Below are 19,266 nucleotides of genomic sequence, written 5' to 3' on the forward strand. Positions count from 1 at the left end.
AAAATAGACCGTTTTCAAACGGGGAAAACTCGCCGAGAGGTGTATCTATGAGATGTCCCCGCTGACAAATAGAAAATTCCATGCAAGTGTAAAAATAAACTTGGGGCAATGTTAGCTTTTCCTCGCTGCGGAATTTTCCCCCCGGAGATAAGAAAATCGTTCCCATAAATGTCAATTAATTTATGTGCGTCCGATGGCAACTAGACATTTTCCTGGCCAACTAAGATTGAAGTTCGGCCAAATGGAAAGTGGAATGAGCTTCGCTATCGGAAAATGTAAGCTGCGAAGTGGGCAGGGGAAAATGGAAATGTGGAAAACGGCTGCGACTGCGTTGGCGGCCTTTGGCGACGCTGTCGGCGTTCTGGGCGATTAGTTGTCTTAAAAATAGACTCAGACATGCGGAAGAAAGAACGAAGAGATTCTTTGCACTCGAAATATTAAAATGCGAACATAACATTTTCTCATTATTTTTAGCATATAACGCTTAAGCTTTGAATAATTCACAAAGATCGTATCAAATTCATGATAGTTAAGTTTTGAGACTAATACCGAAAACATGTATGCAAAGCACTTGCTTGGCACTAATCGAAATCGGATTCCTTTTCGCGCAGTGCACGCGGTTGTCAGGCGACATCTTCATCTCTCCGCGTCTCGTCCATCCATCCAATCCCACCCACTCATTTCCACCTCCTCAAAGTGTCGGCTCGGCTCGTTTCGCTTCTGTCTGGCTGTCTGTCTAAATATATTCCCCACTAATCCTACACGAAAACTATTTCGTTGTGTTAATAATCTTCTTCCGCAACTCATCGCTATGCGATCCGATCCAAGTCGATCCGATCCGATCCGATACTAGACAATAATGCTCCTTTTTACCTCGAAAGTGTGGGATTAAAGTCGCATATATTATTCTGATTTGCCGAAATCTCGAAGCAACTTATTTGAGAATTTACTTTACATTTTCATGTTGCCAAGTGTTAGGAACCTGGATGTCCCTAAATACTTTGGCATTGTCTCAATTTTATATTTCTTTTGCTTTTCTTTTATTTCACTTAAAGAAGAGAATTCCACCCACGTCTAAAAATAAGCATAACTTCCTGATCTCACATCCGTGTCCCCATGAAAAATTCGACCCATTTGAGGCTTTAACTGCCTTTTAGCCGACTGGCGATAATTTGTCTGCCGGCCTCACCGCAATGGCACTCATATTTGCACAGTCAGCCCAAGGGTCTTGGTCTCGGTCTCGGTCTGGGTCTTGGTCTTGCTCTTGGTCTGGGTCTTGGTCTGGGTCTCTCTGCAGGTATATCTTTTCTGCATCCCGCTGTAGTCGAACATAAGATATATACATTGCTATATCTCATATATCTGCTTTCGTGAACGTATCGTGCCGGGGCAATTTTCATGCAGTCATTCCTCATTCATTAAAACGTCGCATGGCGTCCGCTGAAGAAAGAAAGACAACGAAGAAGCAGAAGACTGGCGAGAAGAAACCAAAGATGAGGCACGCAGGCGGCAGCTGGGGGGGACTCTTTTGGCATGGCATTAACCCGTAGAACTCCTTTCACTTTACATTCTAATTCCAAAAGTTCCAGCATTCGCATACCAAGACCCTGTTGCCTTGGCGAGGGGGGCGCGGCGGGGGAGGCCGGCATTCTTCGCTCCGGCTCCGGCGAAACCTGAATGCCCGATGAATGCTAATGCTAATACCTCGTACCTGGCCAATTTTCCCCTCGGGCGGCCCATAAAATGTGTCCGTGTGTACGAGTGTGAGTATATGCAGCGCACACGGTGCAAAAAAGTGCGAGTATCAGCAAAATGGTTAACTTCATGTTTTCCGCGATAAAATGGCCGTTATCGGTGTCAAAACGACATGAAAATTGGTATGTGTACATAGCTGTCCAGTTTGAAAATTCAATACACTGTAAAATTGATTCTAAGTTAGTCTCACAATTATTTCTCCCTGTGCGCTACCTTAAAGAATTCCCTGCTAAAAAAAAAACCCCAAGCTATTGATCGGAGTTCGAAAAGCGGCCAAATCGATGGCACAAATAAAATATTTAATTGCCCCCAGGTATTATGCATTATTAAGTAACTGGGAAGCGTGGATGAAATATAAACAATGGCGCTCCCCACAGCTAATTGCTTACTCCTGGCAAATGTATTTTCATTTGGTGAAAATGGAGCTGGCAGTGGAAAACGTGAATGCAACTGACGAAAAATACAATCGTTCGATACGAGTAGATATACTAAAGCAATATAGATAACTGCCCGGCTGACAGGTGTAACTGGGGGCGGCATATAAACATATAACCCTTCACCGGGTTCGATAAGGGCCATTGGAGGCAGGGGGACTTCAAAATGTACTGGACACACGTAGATATGATCAGTGCTATAAATATTACCGCAAAAGGCCCACAACTGATATACTGATAGACGGGCCCAGTGGCTGCGCCACTCGAAGTATTTCGCTGCCAAAAAGCGATTAATCATCTCCGCCGCCTGTTTAGAGCACAACAATAACAAGAGATTAATATAGCCGATGTCTGAGGCTGATTTTGGTTCTGATTTTGGTTCAGATTCAAGCTCCGAGGCTGTGGGAAAGACCACAAAGGAGTACCCGTACACCAGGAGAAAATAGGGTGACTGAAAAAATATAGTAAACCATTTCAAGTTGTTAAAAACAAATTAGCTATACTTTTGAGCAGCTAACCTTTTGGTTATATGCAATGCTTTATATTAATATTATTTTATTTTTTATTTTTATTTTGATAAACTCTCAATTCTATCCCAAATGCGGCTTTCTCAGTGCTTTATTTGGCAAGTGGAGCCGCTGAAGGGGCCACCGGCTCATCTGGAGTGCCACTTGCCACTTGCCACTTGCCGCAAATTCCCTTAATCATCGCCTGGTGTAATAAATCTAATTTCCCCCAGAGCAGCCAGCAATCGATCGATCTACATATGCGGACACAAAAACCAATCAACTTACTGGCCATATCTCCACTCCATCCCAGAGTACTTCAGTTCACGTTCAATGGCTTTGGATAAACAAGCTGAGCAGAAAACGAGCGACAAAACTGACGTGGATAGTGCAAATACAAGGAGTTATTGAACTCGGAGTTACACAAAATGTAGCCCATTTTAATATTTAGTATAAAGCTGGGAAAATGCACTCGCCGACTGGCGACATTTGAGTTTGGATGTGGCGCCGTTCTCCTGCTCTCCACAAATCAATCTGATTTTTAGCAGGCGGATGTGATCGGCAGATAGCAAGAGCGCCCAGGGTCCCTGATCTCCAAAACTTGTCCAATGCCACGACTACGCACTCGCGAGGCGGGGAAAAGCGAAAGAAAAACAGACAATGCCAGCCAATTACCAGCGATAACACAAATATTTCTGTAACAACCAGTTCTTGGGCCGAGTTTTCAGTTTCAGTTTCGATTTCGTCAGTCGGCCAGAAATTAGCACGTAACTTCGGCTTGAACCCCACCCCAAAAAAAAAATACCAAAAACCCATTGGCACTAAGTCATAAAAATAACAATGAACAAGACACAAGACACGGCCCAAAAATGTACAACAATTTTTATTATATCTTTACTTCTTTTTTTTCGGCTATTTGGCTTTTGTTTTGTGGCTGTCATGCTCATTGAGCACGCTTTTTGCTTTTTGCCTCTTGCTTCTGCCCTAAGACAGGGCTGGCTGCCCTGGTAGCCGGGCTTCACTGTGCGGATTGTGCGTGCCCCTACTTACCGCCGATTTGTTGACATTAGGTCTTAAAATTTATTAGTTCTTATTGTCAATGGGGCGGGCTGGCTGTACTTCGGTTTTCGGGCGGGGGGCGGCAAGCCCTGGGCGTGGCCAATGGGCTTTTGGTTGCCCAATGGCTCGGTCACAATCGAGTCGTATCGATTCGAGCGGAATGCAATGCCGCAACAATTAAACAAGCCTCAATTAAAAGTGTTCGCTCTTTGTCACGCCGAAATAGCTGCCCATTTGAAAATAACCAACATCGAATCGATTTCCCAGTTTCCAATTAATGTATATTTCTTAAATATTAAAGCCAAATGATTGAAATATTAACGAGTCGCCGCAGCATCAGTCCAATAATTTATTCATCACCTTGCTCGTCCAAGATCGAATGTGTTGGGGTCCAGGAAGAGGCGGAAAGCTTTCGGGAAAAGAGGCTATGCATGGGCTACTGCTGACTCAGCTGATGGCTAGGAATTGCCCAGATTCCCAGATTCCCCTATTCGGCCTACTTTTCGCCAGAGACGGCCATGGCGGTGAGGAAGTAGAAGCCCGACCAACTCAAATAGTTGACCGGCTCGCCGCTGCCCTCGCTGATCTGCTCCTCGAAGAATTTGGCACCGAACTTGGCCATGAAGGCCAGGAAGGCCATGCCGCCCAGGTTCCAGCTGCTCTCGTTGATCGCCAGATACGCCAGCGAGGTGATGTTACCCAAAATGGTCAGGGTCTTCAGGGTGTCAAGGGCGCCTCCTTCGCTCTCATCCCCGCTTTCGCCCTTGAAGAAGGTCAGGATCACGCTGACGGCCAGCGGCACAATGAAGAGTCCATGGCCCAGGGCGATGTTGTTGCTCTCGGCGGCTAGATAGAGTTCCACATTGACCAGCGGCAGCGGGATGATCTCCATGATCGATGTGGTCGTCTCGGTGACCTTCTTGGCATTGTCATCGCCGGTCAAGCCGCTAACCAAACCGAAGAGTCCATGGCAGAAGCCGAACACACAGGCTGTGAAGGCGTAAGGGTGTTCACTGGGTCCAATCTTGTAGAAGCCAAAGCCTGCGGCTCCGCAGAGAACAACGTTGAGCACACAGCTCACGGCCGAGTTGTCAGACATCCTGATGTTATGTCACTGTTTGAGTATGTCTCCCGAAAATATTACTACAAACGGTCTTGCTCGACTTGGAACTGTGCGTAGGTGCTAGAATATGCTAATCGGTTTCGTAGTTCGTAACTAGTCTATCCTTGTATTAGTACCACTGCTATTAACTTACCTTTAGCAATCTTGCTTGCTACGCGAAACGCCGCTTTCTTGCTTTGCGCGTATTGCTTTCGTAACAAGTTGAGGAATGCCCGCTGCTGGCTCGGTTGTTCGGTGGTTTCGTTTGAATACACTTTTCAACGCAATTTTATCGAAAGGCAACTAAAAACTTGTAAAGAAGGGACAGAGTAAAATTTACAATTTGAATTTGTTCTGGTTTTACGAATAGAGAGTGCTTCAGCTTGACTCGAGAATGTGTCGACCGAAACGTTGAACGAGCTGTGTGATAATGCCCTACACGGAGCTCTGACAAATCTGGAGAGGCCAAAGTTAAAGTCAATGCCTGCTGCCAGTTTACAAAAATCGCCATTCCAATTTTTAGGAAGGTACTCAAACTAAACCATTGCATTGATAATGGATTGTCCATTATGTGCGGAAATATCTTGTGTAGAAGGGGTAGACTGCAAAGCAATAAAATTTCGCATGTGTGAAACTTAAGGACGAAACGAAAAATGTTTGCTTAAAAGTTGGCCGTGAAAAAACTTTTTGTTGATGCAAATCAAACAAAAAAAAAAAAACAAATTTTTTATAGTGCTTATATATATTTTATATTACTTCGCTGGTGCATTGGTTTCATATATAAGTGATAATGTTTTTGGACAAGTCGAAGAAAAGGCAGTGGAATAGCATACTGGAAGAGTATGTAAGACAGACGGAGCAGGATCAAGGAACGACGTCGGCACAGGTCAAGAATGAGCTGGAGGGTTCCAACAAATTGCTGACCCCCAACTGGTATTGGTATCGTTATATAGATGAACAGATCGTCCCGCTCCAGATGAGCAGTAGTTTGGTGCAGGTCGCCGAATCCAATTTGTTATCGCCAATCTCCAATTTGAGGTCAAAGCTTTGTATTTCGGTAAGCAGTGGGCTTGATGTCGCCAGCATGGCGAGCAGCGAGAGTATCAAATGTCCTCCGCCACCGGTAATGTTTCCGAAAAGAGTTGATTCCGATTTCTCCGTCGTTTTGACCATTTCACGACAAAGACGCTTTCGAAATAAATACAGTTCCATTCGCGTCGCTCCGCTAGGTGCGGAATCTATCCAACCTAGCCCTGACGGGGATCCCATCCTACGAGCCGGTGGCACTTTCCGCGACTATGAGGTTATCTGGAGGCCGATGAGCGCCAAATTGGACGAATCCTGGGCGGAGAACATTTTAAGGAGTCACACAGGTCAGATGAGTAAGTTCCGCAACATCCTTAGTTACATTCAAGGATTACCACCTAACACATATTCAGGTAATAATGAAATCATGTGGAAGGCGATAAGGATGTGCTGGTTCGACGACCTGGAGATCCAGATTGAGTCGCGGTTCCTTTTCGTGAGCCGTGTTGTGTTCACCCATTTTGCCAGAAATTTTCGCAAATTGTCGAGTCCATTTTTGCAAATACCAGTGCAAAGAATCGAAATGGCCATTTTAGCCCGCATCTACGAATGGATGCTGGACGAGGAAGAAAGCTTCCTCGTTAACCAGAATCTGTTAGCGTTCTACGCCGCAGCCTATTGCTTGGGCGTGAAGCCGCTGATGAAACAGGCCTGGAACATCATTTCGTCGAATGAAGACTACGACATTTGGGAGATAAATGCCTTTCGAACGTATATCATGGCCAGGGATTTCCGCTGCCAGGACATCATGGTTGCAATGCTGTCGCGGTTGCGAAGGAGTTTTTTGCCAATTGTGGCATCCTGGGAGTTTCTCGAGTTCGATGTCAATGAAGTGACCTCTCTGCTGGAACAGGACATGCTGTGTGTCAACAGTGAGGACGAGATATTCTTCGCCGCCTTCCACTGGCTGGATTACTCCTGGGCGGAGCGCAAGAAGTTCGCGGCCATGGTGATGCAAAAAGTCCGCTTTTCACTCGTGTCACCCTGGTTGCGTCGATCCATTTGCAACGTGCCGGAAAACGATCGCATCGGCGAGATTGCCCAAATACCAGAGGTGAGCGTCTGATTAGTGGGAAAACGAAGCAATTCGATTGGTATTCCGAAATGCAATATATATTGGATTATTTTTCTAACAGATTTGCTCCTTGATTTGGGAGGGCACACTGTTGTGTCAGGCGATCATTGCCCTTGGAGAACCGGAATGTCGAAAGTCGGCGACCGTTCGTCGTATGCTAAAAGACTTCGAAGAGAAAACGGTCAATGAGCGGAATTGGGTGTTCTGCGAGGGACTTCCGCACCATCATGATAGGAAATGCGCGCGATATCGGGAGCTGACCTATGAAAGCTTCAAGAGATTCCTGCACCGTCTGCACAACCAATCAGTTATCTTTATGGATAACCTGCAGTTAGTGCCTAATAGGATCACTAACACTTACTGCTGCTGCATAGACGTCAAATTCTGTCCTGATGATGAACGAACCTGCCCCATGCCGCCCTTCTACAGGGAGCATTTGGCCCATGACAAGAAATGTCCCCCTTTCTGCAGTTCTGGTTAATGAAATTCAACTTTATAATGATTACAGGTTGCAAAAATTTGAATTCGATGTATTTAAATGAAAAGATATAACAATATGCTGGTTAATAGATAATGGAGCATCTATGTATATATCCAAGCTGCAGTTGAACTATTTCATTGCCAAAAACTGATGACACATGCTCGTTGGATGCAAAGGATTATAAAAGTTTATTGGACTATGACCTGAATGTCGGACGCGTCACCACCCTCAGAGTCCGTGGTGGGAACGCTTAAGCTGTCATCCATGCTCTCATAAAATCCGGCCAACTGGCGGTCGTCATTCGGCCCTTGATTCCGATTGTAATTGGCATTGGCCCGGGGATTCTGCGAACCGTCGACGGGGTCTTCCCTCATCTGATCATCCCTCCTTACGTTTCCATCGGTGTAGTTCAAAACGTTACGCCCTAGGCGGCGGATATATAACTTCTGGTTGAGGTACATCTTCAGCAGTCCCTTTATCCCGATATAGGCAATACCGCCATAGATGGTGCGCTGCAGTGGGTCGTCAATGCTCCTGAAGAACACATTTCCCACCGTGGTGACAATAGTCGGCAGAAAGAAGGCTCCGCAAATGAGTCGAGAGATGTAGAAGGGTTCGGCAATGGACGGACTACGTAGGATTGGTGGAAAACTGCCTGTACTGCTCGATATACTCGAACTGTCGCTCGCGTCATCCAAGTCCCCCGGTGCAGCTTCCGGCTCCTGGGTCCTGTGGAAAAAGGGAAACTTGCGCAGAATGTTGTATACGCTGCGCATGGCCCTCAAGACGACATCTTTCCAGCGCACCAGTCGGAATAGCATCAGCCCCACGGGAATAAAGGGGAAACCCACCAGCACGATGACTTTATTCTCCATCAGCTGAAGTGCGCGTTCTTGACCCACCACCTGGATGACAGTGATGCCTCCGTATGTGACGGCAACCCAGTAAATGCAGCAAAAGAACATTCCGATCACCAAAAAGGGGCAGGTCAGCCTCACTGCGTAATCCAGCCTATCCAGCACCCTGGCCAAGGGATTCATTTGGGGAAAGACCATTATATACTCAGTTTGGCATTGCTGGCAAATCACCGGCTGCCGGCGGTTGCCCATCTGCTTCTCGTCGATCCAGCGGTACAGACAGCTCTGGTGGACCCACTTGGTGTCACCGCGGCACTGGCACGGCTGCACCCAATAGGCATGTGGGTTGTCTTCGCTGGTTGCGAAGCATATCCAACAGGTGCGCTCTCCATCCGCGGCCGACAACTCGGAGTCCTGCGGAAAGGGATTCGATCCGCCGCTGCCACGCGTCTCCGTATGATCTGAATCATGAATATCAAGGACAAGGGCGTGTTGCATTGCCGCTTGATAACCTTCTGCTGGCCTGATTCTACTACCCGGCTGGCTGTATATCTCCTGATCTGGTTCCATTGAAGCTGAATGCAATACCACCGAACGGGCTGGAAAGATAGCCCAACGAATGCAGTTAACGAGCAAGTTAGAGACAACGAATTTTGGATGAACAATAAAAGCTGTGCACGAGCTGAGCTGATTATGCGGAATGAACTAAGTTTCACAGGCAATATGATCGGGGAAAATAGGGTACGATTTTCAAGGGTTGAGAATTTTACATATTTTTCCTATATCTGCTCAGTAGAACAAATTGTATTGATAAAAAAAATAATAATAAATAAAAATTGTGGTAACTTAAGAGCGGAGAAAGATATTTAGTTTATTTTTGTTTGATAACAACACCAAAATTACTTAATTTTTTATAGGGACTTATTTTTCTTCTCTAGCGTTTCTGCTTGCTTTGGGCTAGTGTGTTGCCTACTTTTCTGCGAGGGACTTCCCCTAAGCCGTATGAAAGTGTTGCATAAGTTTGGGGGGCAATGCAGTAGCACTTTAGCATGCATGCCCAAAAACTTGCTGTAAATCGTCAAAAGTTAAAATCATTAAGGTCTAATTCGTTTTTTATTTCTTCGATATTTCTTCGATTCACATATGAACATGTTTTATTCTTTGTGTGAGTGTGTGTGTGTCGTTTCCGTTCCGTTCCGTTCCTTTTCGTTTCGCATCCGTTTCCGGCTCTAACTGCTCTCAAATATCACAACTGTTAATAATAAGCGACTACAAAAGTTGCGTACAAAAAAAAAATGTCTTCGATATAGATTTAAAAAAAAGCACTATAGATAGAAGAAGCGTTGCAGCGTTTTCCTCAGCAGTTCGGGCACTTAACCAGCCCGACTTCATCGCAGTTCATGCACTTTAGGGCCACGAACTCCGCCGTAAAGTGATTCCGGTGCATCGACTTCTTGGATCCGTTGCACGCGGGGCACGGCAGCATGCGATATCCGCCGCACGTCTGGCACGTGTACGCAGTGGCAATCGACTGTAAAAGCGGCGAAACATTTCATTAACCCATTAGAGCGAAAGTATTAGGGAACTCACTTTGTACGGTCTCAACAGCTGTCGTAGCTCGCCACTTTCATTCAGCCGCTCCACGACATCGGCATCCTGCGGATGATGAATTCGTTAAGATCTAGATTTACATTCAAGAATATCCGCATATAATTACCCCGATGTGCTGACCCTCGACGAAGAGCTGTGGCACCCGGATGGTCTCGTCGTGCATCCTTTCGCGCATTTCCTGCTGGTACTCCACGCTCATAAACACGTCCCGCTCCTCGAACTTTATGAGCAGTGTGCGCAGAATCTTTTTGACATTGGCACACTTGGCATATGTGTCCCTGATGATGCCCATGCTGGTGGTGTACAAAACCACTTTGCCCAGATCCTTCTCCATATAGTTCTGAAATTGGTATTCAATTAGGTTTGGATGTTAATGGATTGGGAACTTTAGTAAAGTTTAGCCAAAGGGGTCACCACCGAACTAAAAATTCGAATGTTTAATGATGTTAATGATTAAAATGAAACAAAATAAGCATCATTCATTTTTGTCATGAGCTCGATTGCTGATTCATACCCCCAAATAAGATGTCTGTTACAAAAGCCAACTTGTAGCTAGGCCAATGGATCGAGGGCATCTTCGGCCTGCTCCATCGCCTTTGTCTTTAACCTTCCCCCCACGGAGCCGCAAAATGGTAACAGCCTTGGCCAAAACACTTGAGCCACATGGAGAATTGTGGTTACAAATCGCCCGCTAATTGCCGAGCAAAAATACTTGTTAAACGAAACGGAGCCAGTTGCTTTGCCAAACTAATTAGCGGATGCCACTTAAAGCCTGGAATAGAGAGTTCTTTCAGACGGGTTCTTTCAGTGCCATCCATTATAATGCGTTGATACTAATTTAACTGGCGGCAATCACAACGGATCCAATTGAAAATTACGCATAGCCAATTTGTGTAAATGGCAAATGAATGTCCGAAGTGAAAACTTGGCACAATGCGAAACATTTTTCTCGATTTGGCCGACAAGTTTTTTTTTTTCGCCTTCGGTAGGTGGGGTGGTAGGGGGGTCTCTTCCGTTAGTCAGCCTGATTAACTAGATTTTCATCGGCGAAGACTGTCGATGATACCTTAAACTCGATCGAATTTCCCGAGGCGACTAGTTGCCTCAGTGAGTTGTCGAATTTCGCAATGATTTATTGGTATAGGAAAAATAAATTAATAGAGCAGGACATTTGGCAACTAAACAGAGAGTTATGATGGTGAAATGTGATCTGAACATGAGAAATGGCATCAAATTAATTGCAAAAGTCGCTTTTAAAGCACTCTCACAAGGGAATTGGAATTGATTAATAACAAATGAAGGCTATTTATTACACTATTTGCGTCAATGGGGGGAATGCGATGCGAAATTTTAGAGGCAAGCTGGGACACATTTCAAATTTGCGTTCAAACAGACTGCAAAACTTTAGCGTGATCCTGAATCCTGAAATGAATGTTGTAGCCAGCTATTTGCCAGAAATATGAAATCTGAGCTAATAAAAACTGCACGGTACCTAACTCGTCGACCACCTTTCTGCCTTTTTTGAACTGCATCGGCGCATTGCACTTGCATAAGCTGCAAGTCCGCGTCGAATTTCCAGTCCCCTGCCACTTGATCGCGGGTCCCATGGATCCCAGTCGCAAGATCGCCTCAGGTGGCGGTTATTTAATATATGGCATATAATATCCAAACATAACGCCGCTCGGGAGGGGCATAAACAAATGTTAAGCTGGTAAACTGGTACATTAATAGTGGCCATTTGCCATTAAGCGTCATTTGTCGCTCCTCCGCCGACGAGAGTTCAAAGCCACTGAGTGTAATGAACATGTTCGCGAGAATACGGCAAGCGATACCCAGCGGAATGGGAATGAATATGAATGAGGCTGTGAACCGCAGGCCAAATCACTTCAAAATCTGGCCATTCAATCTAATGGAAAAGTAAATAAACATAGCGCACAAGCATGAATGTGAATGCGAATGAAAACAAGGCTTTGAACTGTGAACCGCAGGCCAAATGACAACTCAAAAATATGGCCATCTTCTGAAGAACTCCAAGCACAAAAAAAAAAAAACATTATCTTCAACTGTTTTTTAAGAGCAGCGAAAGAGAAAGCAGGTCAGTTGTTCGACAAGGCAGGGTTTTTGGCAATCTCTAGCTTTTGATCTGGGACTCAAAGGAGCCCGAAAGTTGTGCCCACCCAAAAAAAAAAAAAAAACTCAATTAATACGTCACACTGCGTTGCATAACCCTTTCGCGGACCTTCGGATGGCCATCGATGGATTTTTGCCGTTTATATTTCGCTGGGCAGCGGCCACACTTTTCGCTTTTGCACAGCATCGATCTATTCAACACTTTGACCTAATCCCAAAGCCCAACGTAGGCACTTGTCCTATGGCATTGAATTGAGTAGAGGCACCGCCATGATCTGTCTACAAGTCGGTTCTCACACCCAACTCTACCGATATATATAACGATGTATATGTGCAATATATAAATATATGCACCAAAACCCATTTCTTTTTGCATAAATTTACACACGTACGCGGACCGAGTGGAAACATTTCACTTTCGTTTGGTTGGATTGGGTTTTTTGTATTCAGAGTTTCCAGGCTGTGGTATTTTTTGTAGCCATGCCCTGGACGAGCTTCAATTTGGCAATAATTGGACGGATACCTTAATAAGCCCATTTCGGGTGGCTTTCTTTTGGCCCTGAATGCAAATTGTAATTGAAATGCAGCTAACGCCCCACAAGCTTTAGTTGCCTAATTGCGCGAAGTGTATCTTTATATATTTTACTCTCGTACGGCGAAAAGATCATCCAAAATATGCTATAAATCTGAAACTCAGTCACGTACATTTTCGTTTGCATTTTCACTTTCGTTTGAAGGCACATAGAAATATGCATTGTTACTTGAATGAAAATATTTTTCTACGCGGGATTGTTTTGTTTTCAAGTGAATCTTCAATAACAAATTTTTGTTTGGATAAAAAGTGCAGGATTACTAATTTCACAATGCCCAAATACTTTTATAACTATTAGCAGAACAAGATATGACTTTTTATCTAATTTTGAGGCTTGCTATTTATGACTCGAAATTACTCCATTGTCTATTTATCTGCATCAAGTTCATTTGCTTAATTGGGAGCAGCTAAATGGTTTTCCTACAATTTAAATATGAAAATTAGTGGTAAGGGCAAGCCAGCAATTTTAAATATTATTTCGTGTTGTTGAAGGGTCTTTTTGCCACATTTTCTGTAGTGCTGTACAATGCTATAGCAGTTTTTGGGGAAAAGATTCAATTTCGGTCTGTGGAAGGGGCCTTTCGTGTGCAAGTGGGCTTGTCATCGGGTCATTACACACATAAACTTTCGTTTTCTGGCCATACCGATTAGTGCTTAAACTTAGACATGATTGTTCACAAAATCATATTAGTAGATGTGTATGTACATATGTATGTTTGTTTGTGCCTGTGCTCAAACTGAAATTAGCTAAATGATATTTTAATGACACCACTCCAAATGCAAAAAACTCGTCTCTGAAACAAAAGGCAAAAGGAATCGGCTGCGGCCCATAAAATATAATTCGATCTGTCTGCTCAGTATATCCGATTTTGTTGCTGTTGTTGTTGCATAATTAACGCATTAGTGGCTCTTTATTATGATAATTTGTGTGTTTCTTGAAAAATTATGCAAGCTGTTTTTAGCCAAATAATTTGGTATCTTTCATTTTTTTTTTTGGCAATAATTATACATTGATTTTGGTTTCAAGGTTGGCTTCGCTAATTTGACTAAGAAAAATCACCAAACAAAAACGTTTGAGTCGCACAAGAAGTTGACATTTAACTCGATGAGACAGTCAAATATTTGATTGAGTCTTGGATGAAATATTGATGAACTTCAGGGGTCATTGGGGTGACAGCCCTATGATAAAGTTGTCGTATTTTATATATGAAATCGTGAAGGTTGTTTAAAGCCACCGAGGTTTTGGAATGTACACAAGTGGTAAATAGTTTGGGTATTAGAATTAGATAATGAAAATGTACGGATACTCGAAATTATTGAATAACTATCTTGTATCTTGCCCGCGTGTCACTTAGCCAATCAGATCGGATACCAATATTAGGTAGATGTAATAGTTGCTCAATTTCCAGGGCTAACTCGATACCGCCTGCCTGGTAAATTGATTTCGCAAACTCACATTAAAAAGGCGTTTAAAAGGGGAGAAAAAAAGCGATATTCAATAGCCCAGATCAACCCGATGACAGGGCAAAAAATCGAGGGTATTTGAGAAGTGCGAGCGTGGCCAATTCTGGCTCAATAAAACTGCGATTCGACGCGCTTCCCCTCCACCGAAAAATGGGTCAATTAATTTTGGTTTTTGTTTTGTTTTTGGAACCCCCATTTAGAAGAGAACTTTCCCAAAAAGAGAAACCCGAAATCAAAAGTTTGAGAAATATGACAACGAGACAAAGAGACACTTGCAATTAGTCAGGTGGCGGATCATTTAAGGCGGACTTTATATAACTTATCTAGCCGACTATCTGGCCTCGTACTTCCGTCAGCATTTCAGCTTTCTTTTGCCTTTTCGGATTTGTATCCATATAGAGATGAAGGGCGTATGCGACATATTGAGCCGCTTAATGGCGAATCAAGCAACAACAACAAGCTCCGCAAATAGACAGCGGCAGTCAGGTGTTAATTGTCTTTCGAGAAAGAAATTTCTCAATAATAATCGTAATCAAATAAAAATATGAAAACCCAAGAAAAAAACAGGCGGCAATGAATCACCGAAAAGTCTGGATTCACTTTCACACAGGCCAACAAACGATCCCTCACATGCAATATATATGTATATATATACACACACATACAAATCGGCATTGCATAATGCATACTATGCTTGTATCTTTAGTTTCGAATGCATCTCTAGATCTGCCAGTGTAGGTGTGAAAAAGTCAGCGACCCAAAGACAAAAGTTAAACAACGAATACAAAAATGTTCAAAAATTACACACACAAAATAATAAAAAAGAAATCCATAACGATGCCGAAAACTTTCTCAATGAATAACCCCCACATGCAATTGAATGAGTGTTTGTGGGAATCATCTGGCCAAACGGAATATTCAAAGTTGGCGCATAATAGTTTTTTGGCATTCAAATACGCCTCGTCGAATTTCTCATGCGCTAATTTAATGCAAACGAAACTGAAAATATTTTTAAGTTTGATAATTTAATTTAAGGCGTACATAAAAGCTTTAACTTCTCGGAATTGACATTCTAAAATGTTTGACAACATCGCTTCTGTCATTTTTTATGCATTTTGAGTGCCAGTGGTGAATGCAAGTGAATTTAATGACTTTCATTGCTGAAATTGTTCACTTAACACAGAAATGCAATTGCAATTAATGAATTCGCTTGATGTATCCATTCACCGAACTCATGTGCAGATTGCACTTTTCCCTGCCTTTTGATTGTTGAATGGGCTTTGTTTCGCTGTTTTTCCCATTTGAAAAGACTAACTCAATGTTTGCACTAGCAGACCAACTTATTAAACTTGATTTACTCGCTTACTTATTAGCAAAACTCACCTTGACATTGGGCTGTTGCAGTTGCAAGAAGGCGGCTACTCCATTGCGCACACGATTCTTGACGCCACGGACGGTTCCCTTGGCAGATCTAATCGTAGAGTTGGCGGGGAGCTTGACCGCCGTCCGGATGTCCCGATAGCCGGCAAAGTCCTCACCCGGCTGCTCATCCGTAAAGGGCTGTGCCTCGTACTCCGTCGAGGAATTGGAACCAAAACTGCGGAAATTCTCGTGCTCGCGCACGTGGAATGTGTAATAGCCATCCGATTCGAATTGCAGCGGTCTGCCATCGACTTTGGTGACCAGTGGACCGGACGCTCGTTCCCTGAGCCGAATGTCCCGCAGCAGGGTAGTGGGCAGCAGACCACCGGAGTGCAGGGAATCACAGCTCAGCGAGGAGTTGCTGCTCTCATCGCACTCCTCGCTGTCATCGGTGAGGCTGTATGCTCGCTTCGGAACGGGACTCGGTGTCTCCAGCGGGCTGTGCTTGTGGTCCGCCTCCTCCTTGACCATCAGCCGCGTGGTCTGCAGATGCAGCTCCAGCTGCGGTGACCTCACCTGCTGCTGCTGCTGCTGCTGCTGCGGATGACCCTCCAGATCGCTGCCCGTGCCACTGTCCAAGGTCTCGCAGGGCGAGTACTGGCCACTGGTGTCCACCAAGTAGCACAAGTGCTGCTGCATCTCCTCCGCGCCCTCGTTCAGCTTCACCACACTTATCTGCTTGCCCAGAGTCCGCTGCTGACCCTGGCTTTCGATTTGAATCTTCACCGTGTTGTTGTGTTGCAATGTTGCTGCTGTGTCCGCTGCTGTTGCTGCTGGCTGACTGGCGGCAATTTCACCATTGCAGCTGATTATGGTCGGTGATGTTGCTGCTGATGCTGCTGTTGTTGCTGTTGTTGCTGCTGTTGCTGTTGCACCGGCAATTTCTCCGCCAATGCGCAGCAGCAACTGCGGATAGATTTTGGTGGTCCCTGGTGCTGCTGCCGACTTCGCCGCTGTGTCGTAACTAGTTTCCAAATTATCTTTGGTTGTTGCTGCTGTGTCGCCAAATGCCAGCAACATGCCAGCCTGGGACTTGAGCGACATTTCAGTGTTGCTGTTGCTCTTGGCAGTTGGTGCTACTTGTGTTGATGCGGCTTCTGCGGCTGTTGCGGTTGTTGTTGCTGCTGCCACTGCTGGTGGTGTTGCCGCAGCCACTTCTGGCGATTCGATGATTATGGAAATACCGCGCATTGGCTCCAATCGCGACACATTGCTAGTGATTGCCGCCATGGTTCTGCAGCATCTGGTCGTCGATATCCGATCGCAGATATCCAATGCCTATATCTCGTGGCTCCGCTCCAAGCTGATGCAATCAAGTGCCGGCTAATGATGTTGCTCCTGTGCGTTCCACTTGCCACTTGCCTCTTGCCGCTGCCGCTGCAGTTGACCGTTGCCAAGTGCTTTACAGTTAGAATGCCGCGTGCATACGATCGCAGTAATTGCTGTTGCCGCAGTTGCTGCAGTTGATTCTGCAAGGATGATTTATGAAATAAATATGAAATAGAATTTAGACCAAAATTTAGACTAAAATTTAGACTAAAAATTAGACTAAATTTAGACAAATCCTCTACAAAATGTGAGGAAAGCCTGACTTTTCATTTCTCTAAGTGTGTTTTAGCCGCCACACGAGCTTGACATTTAAGTCGAAGATGATGCCGAATATAAATGTTAAAGGCTTTACCAGCGTACTAAAAATACAGATGGGAAACCAGAAAAAATAATAATCATAATAATGATAAACACGAAACCGCAAAACGCAGACAGAACTGGCAAAAGAATGCCGTAAACAAAAGGGAAACCCTGAACACCCTGAAATTTGCGCAGCTTATGATAGTAGCTCATTTTTTCTTTATTTTCTATGCATAGTATATGTAAATAAGCAATTAATTGATGGATCACAAGTTAAGTATAAACAAAGGATAGTTGTTCTAACGAAATCAGCTGCAGATATCATATCATATCAAGTCGGATCGGTTAGTGCAGCAACTTCTTCGGTTCGACAGGGAATGTTCTTCGAACTTAAGAACGAGTCGGGATTTACATTTAAATGGCTGGGGAACTTGAAATATTGGGCGCGCTCAGCCCGCGGCATTTTTGACTTTGGTTTTTTCCGTTTTTTTTTTCTCTTTGGAATCTGGAAACTGGTTACACTTGAACCTGGTATTTCTGTTTTTTTTTTTTTTTTCATTCGTTGTTTGGAAATATTTGAGCGGCGCTTACCCGTTGTTGTTGCTGTTGTTGTTGCTGCTGCTGGCCTGCATTCGCCGCTTATTGCACACAATTTTCATTTGGTAGCTTACCAAAAGACACACACAAAAATAAAACAAAAATCAAAAAATTCGGAAAAACAGTTTTACACATTCAGAGATTTTTCTTATTGAGCTGCGTTTTCCATATATCGCACACACGCACGCAGTCTGTTTTTCTTTTGGGTTTTCCGCTGCTGTGTTTACAATCTCTGATTTCATTGGGATTCTTCAGTTACTGTGTATATATTTTGAAATCGGCTGGAAAACACGACTTTTGAGAACTCGCCGCGCGTACAACCCATTCAAAATCGCGCTGGCAACTGAAGCCGCAGCAACAAAGTCGCTTTGGGTTGGCGTGTTTCGCCAGGGATTGTTTTTTACCTCTTCTTCTACTTCGCATAGTTGCCTCTCTGTCTGCCGCCCATTCGCCGACTCTTTCTCAAGCCAGTTGTTGAGGTTTTTTAATTTTTGCTTTCAAGAAACTCACAAAAAAGCAGCAGCCGCTGAAATTACCTAAAACAAAAATAAAAGAGCTTCGCGTGCGCAAGGCGATGGTTTAAATACACTTAAATACAATACATCCCAATTATTGCGCTATTATTTAGGAATATTTACTTGATACACATTTGCTTAATTGTTTTTAAATTATATTATTAATATATTATATATTATTAAATGCACAGAAATGCGTTGAAACTATTTGACATAGCCCGTGTTGCAGGATGAGTGTAACAGTCACCTTACCCCAACAAAAAAAGGGCAACAAATATGCGCCGCTGAGAATTTGTTTACGTGCGCATGCGCAGCCGCAGTCGACGGCGCTGCCTCTGCCGCAGTCGCTGCCCACGTCGACGTCGGCACTTGTCCGCCGCTTTTATTATTGTTATTGTTGCTGCTGCTGCTGCTGGCGGCGCAGTACTCGTTTGTTGCCAAAGTTAATTGTTTGGTGCCACAGCTGCACAGTGGGACATCGAGAGTGCGCGGGGCACAGTGGGCAGCGGCAGTTGGATGGCTGGCTGGAATGTGGCAAGGCCTCAAACTGGTTTTCGGTTTTTAGGGGCTCAGGTGCGACGATGCCGCGATTGAGACTTCAACTCGAGAGCAGGAATTCCGATTCCGCTGGCAATCAAAACAGCTCGCCGATAAAATTGGTCCAGTTCGAACCAAGAAATATAAGTACTGTCCGTCCGTCCAACTGTCCGTATGTAGGTACATACAGCTGCGGTTAAAATAATAGCACTACTGCAGGTGGAAAGTTCATTTCCTAAAAAAAGGTATTGAATGTTTATTTTTTTTAAAGTCTGATTGCATGAATAATAAGTACCATATGTTGTCTCTCTAAGCAAGAAATTTTGACTCTCTCAATGTAACGGTTCTTTTTGTTTTTGGGCACTTTCTGCAAAAGGGCGCTAAATGAGGCGGTAACAAAAATAGCACTGACCA

General features: G+C 44.2%; 4 protein-coding genes across 6 annotated transcripts; 1 reads left to right on the forward strand and 3 right to left on the reverse strand.

The window, feature by feature from the left end:
• Positions 1-4,013: 4,013 nt before the first annotated feature.
• On the reverse strand, positions 4,014-5,298 carry LOC6725019. Of its 2 annotated transcripts, none has more exons than XM_016173023.3 (2): positions 5,011-5,298; positions 4,014-4,937 (listed from the first exon to the last, which is right to left on the reverse strand). In XM_016173023.3, exon 2 carries the CDS (start codon positions 4,851-4,853, stop codon positions 4,251-4,253), a length of 603 nt encoding a protein of 200 aa, XP_016037971.1. In that variant the 5' UTR covers positions 4,854-4,937; positions 5,011-5,298; the 3' UTR covers positions 4,014-4,250. The 2 variants fall into 2 exon arrangements, with proteins under 2 accessions (XP_016037971.1, XP_016037972.1); XM_016173024.3 differs by having other exon boundaries at positions 4,014-4,947; positions 5,011-5,297.
• Positions 5,299-5,536: 238 nt separating this feature from the next.
• Positions 5,537-7,581, forward strand: LOC6725020. The gene is made up of 3 exons (XM_002106015.4): positions 5,537-6,238; positions 6,296-6,996; positions 7,079-7,581. Exons 1-3 carry the CDS (start codon positions 5,647-5,649, stop codon positions 7,496-7,498), a joined length of 1,713 nt encoding a protein of 570 aa, XP_002106051.1. The 5' UTR covers positions 5,537-5,646; the 3' UTR covers positions 7,499-7,581.
• Positions 7,582-7,662: 81 nt separating this feature from the next.
• On the reverse strand, positions 7,663-9,054 carry LOC6725021 (E3 ubiquitin-protein ligase MARCHF5). The gene has a single exon (XM_016173022.3). The coding sequence runs from the start codon at positions 8,923-8,925 to the stop codon at positions 7,687-7,689; it is 1,239 nt and encodes a 412-aa protein (XP_016037973.1). The 5' UTR covers positions 8,926-9,054; the 3' UTR covers positions 7,663-7,686.
• A 395-nt stretch (positions 9,055-9,449) lies between these two features.
• On the reverse strand, positions 9,450-18,174 carry LOC6725022 (glutaredoxin domain-containing cysteine-rich protein CG12206). 2 transcript variants are annotated; one of them, XM_039297417.2, is made up of 5 exons: positions 17,795-18,174; positions 15,536-17,043; positions 10,073-10,306; positions 9,946-10,011; positions 9,450-9,886 (listed from the first exon to the last, which is right to left on the reverse strand). In XM_039297417.2, the coding sequence occupies exons 2-5, from the start codon at positions 16,802-16,804 to the stop codon at positions 9,713-9,715; spliced, it is 1,743 nt and encodes a 580-aa protein (XP_039153351.1). In that variant the 5' UTR covers positions 16,805-17,043; positions 17,795-18,174; the 3' UTR covers positions 9,450-9,712. The 2 variants fall into 2 exon arrangements, with proteins under 2 accessions (XP_039153351.1, XP_016037974.1); XM_016173021.3 differs by lacking the exon at positions 17,795-18,174 and having other exon boundaries at positions 15,536-17,191.
• Between the last annotated feature and the right edge of the window lie 1,092 nt (positions 18,175-19,266).

Source organism: Drosophila simulans, chromosome X (assembly GCF_016746395.2).
Source record: "Drosophila simulans strain w501 chromosome X, Prin_Dsim_3.1, whole genome shotgun sequence".
In the NCBI taxonomy this organism is placed as follows: domain Eukaryota; kingdom Metazoa; phylum Arthropoda; class Insecta; order Diptera; family Drosophilidae; genus Drosophila; species Drosophila simulans.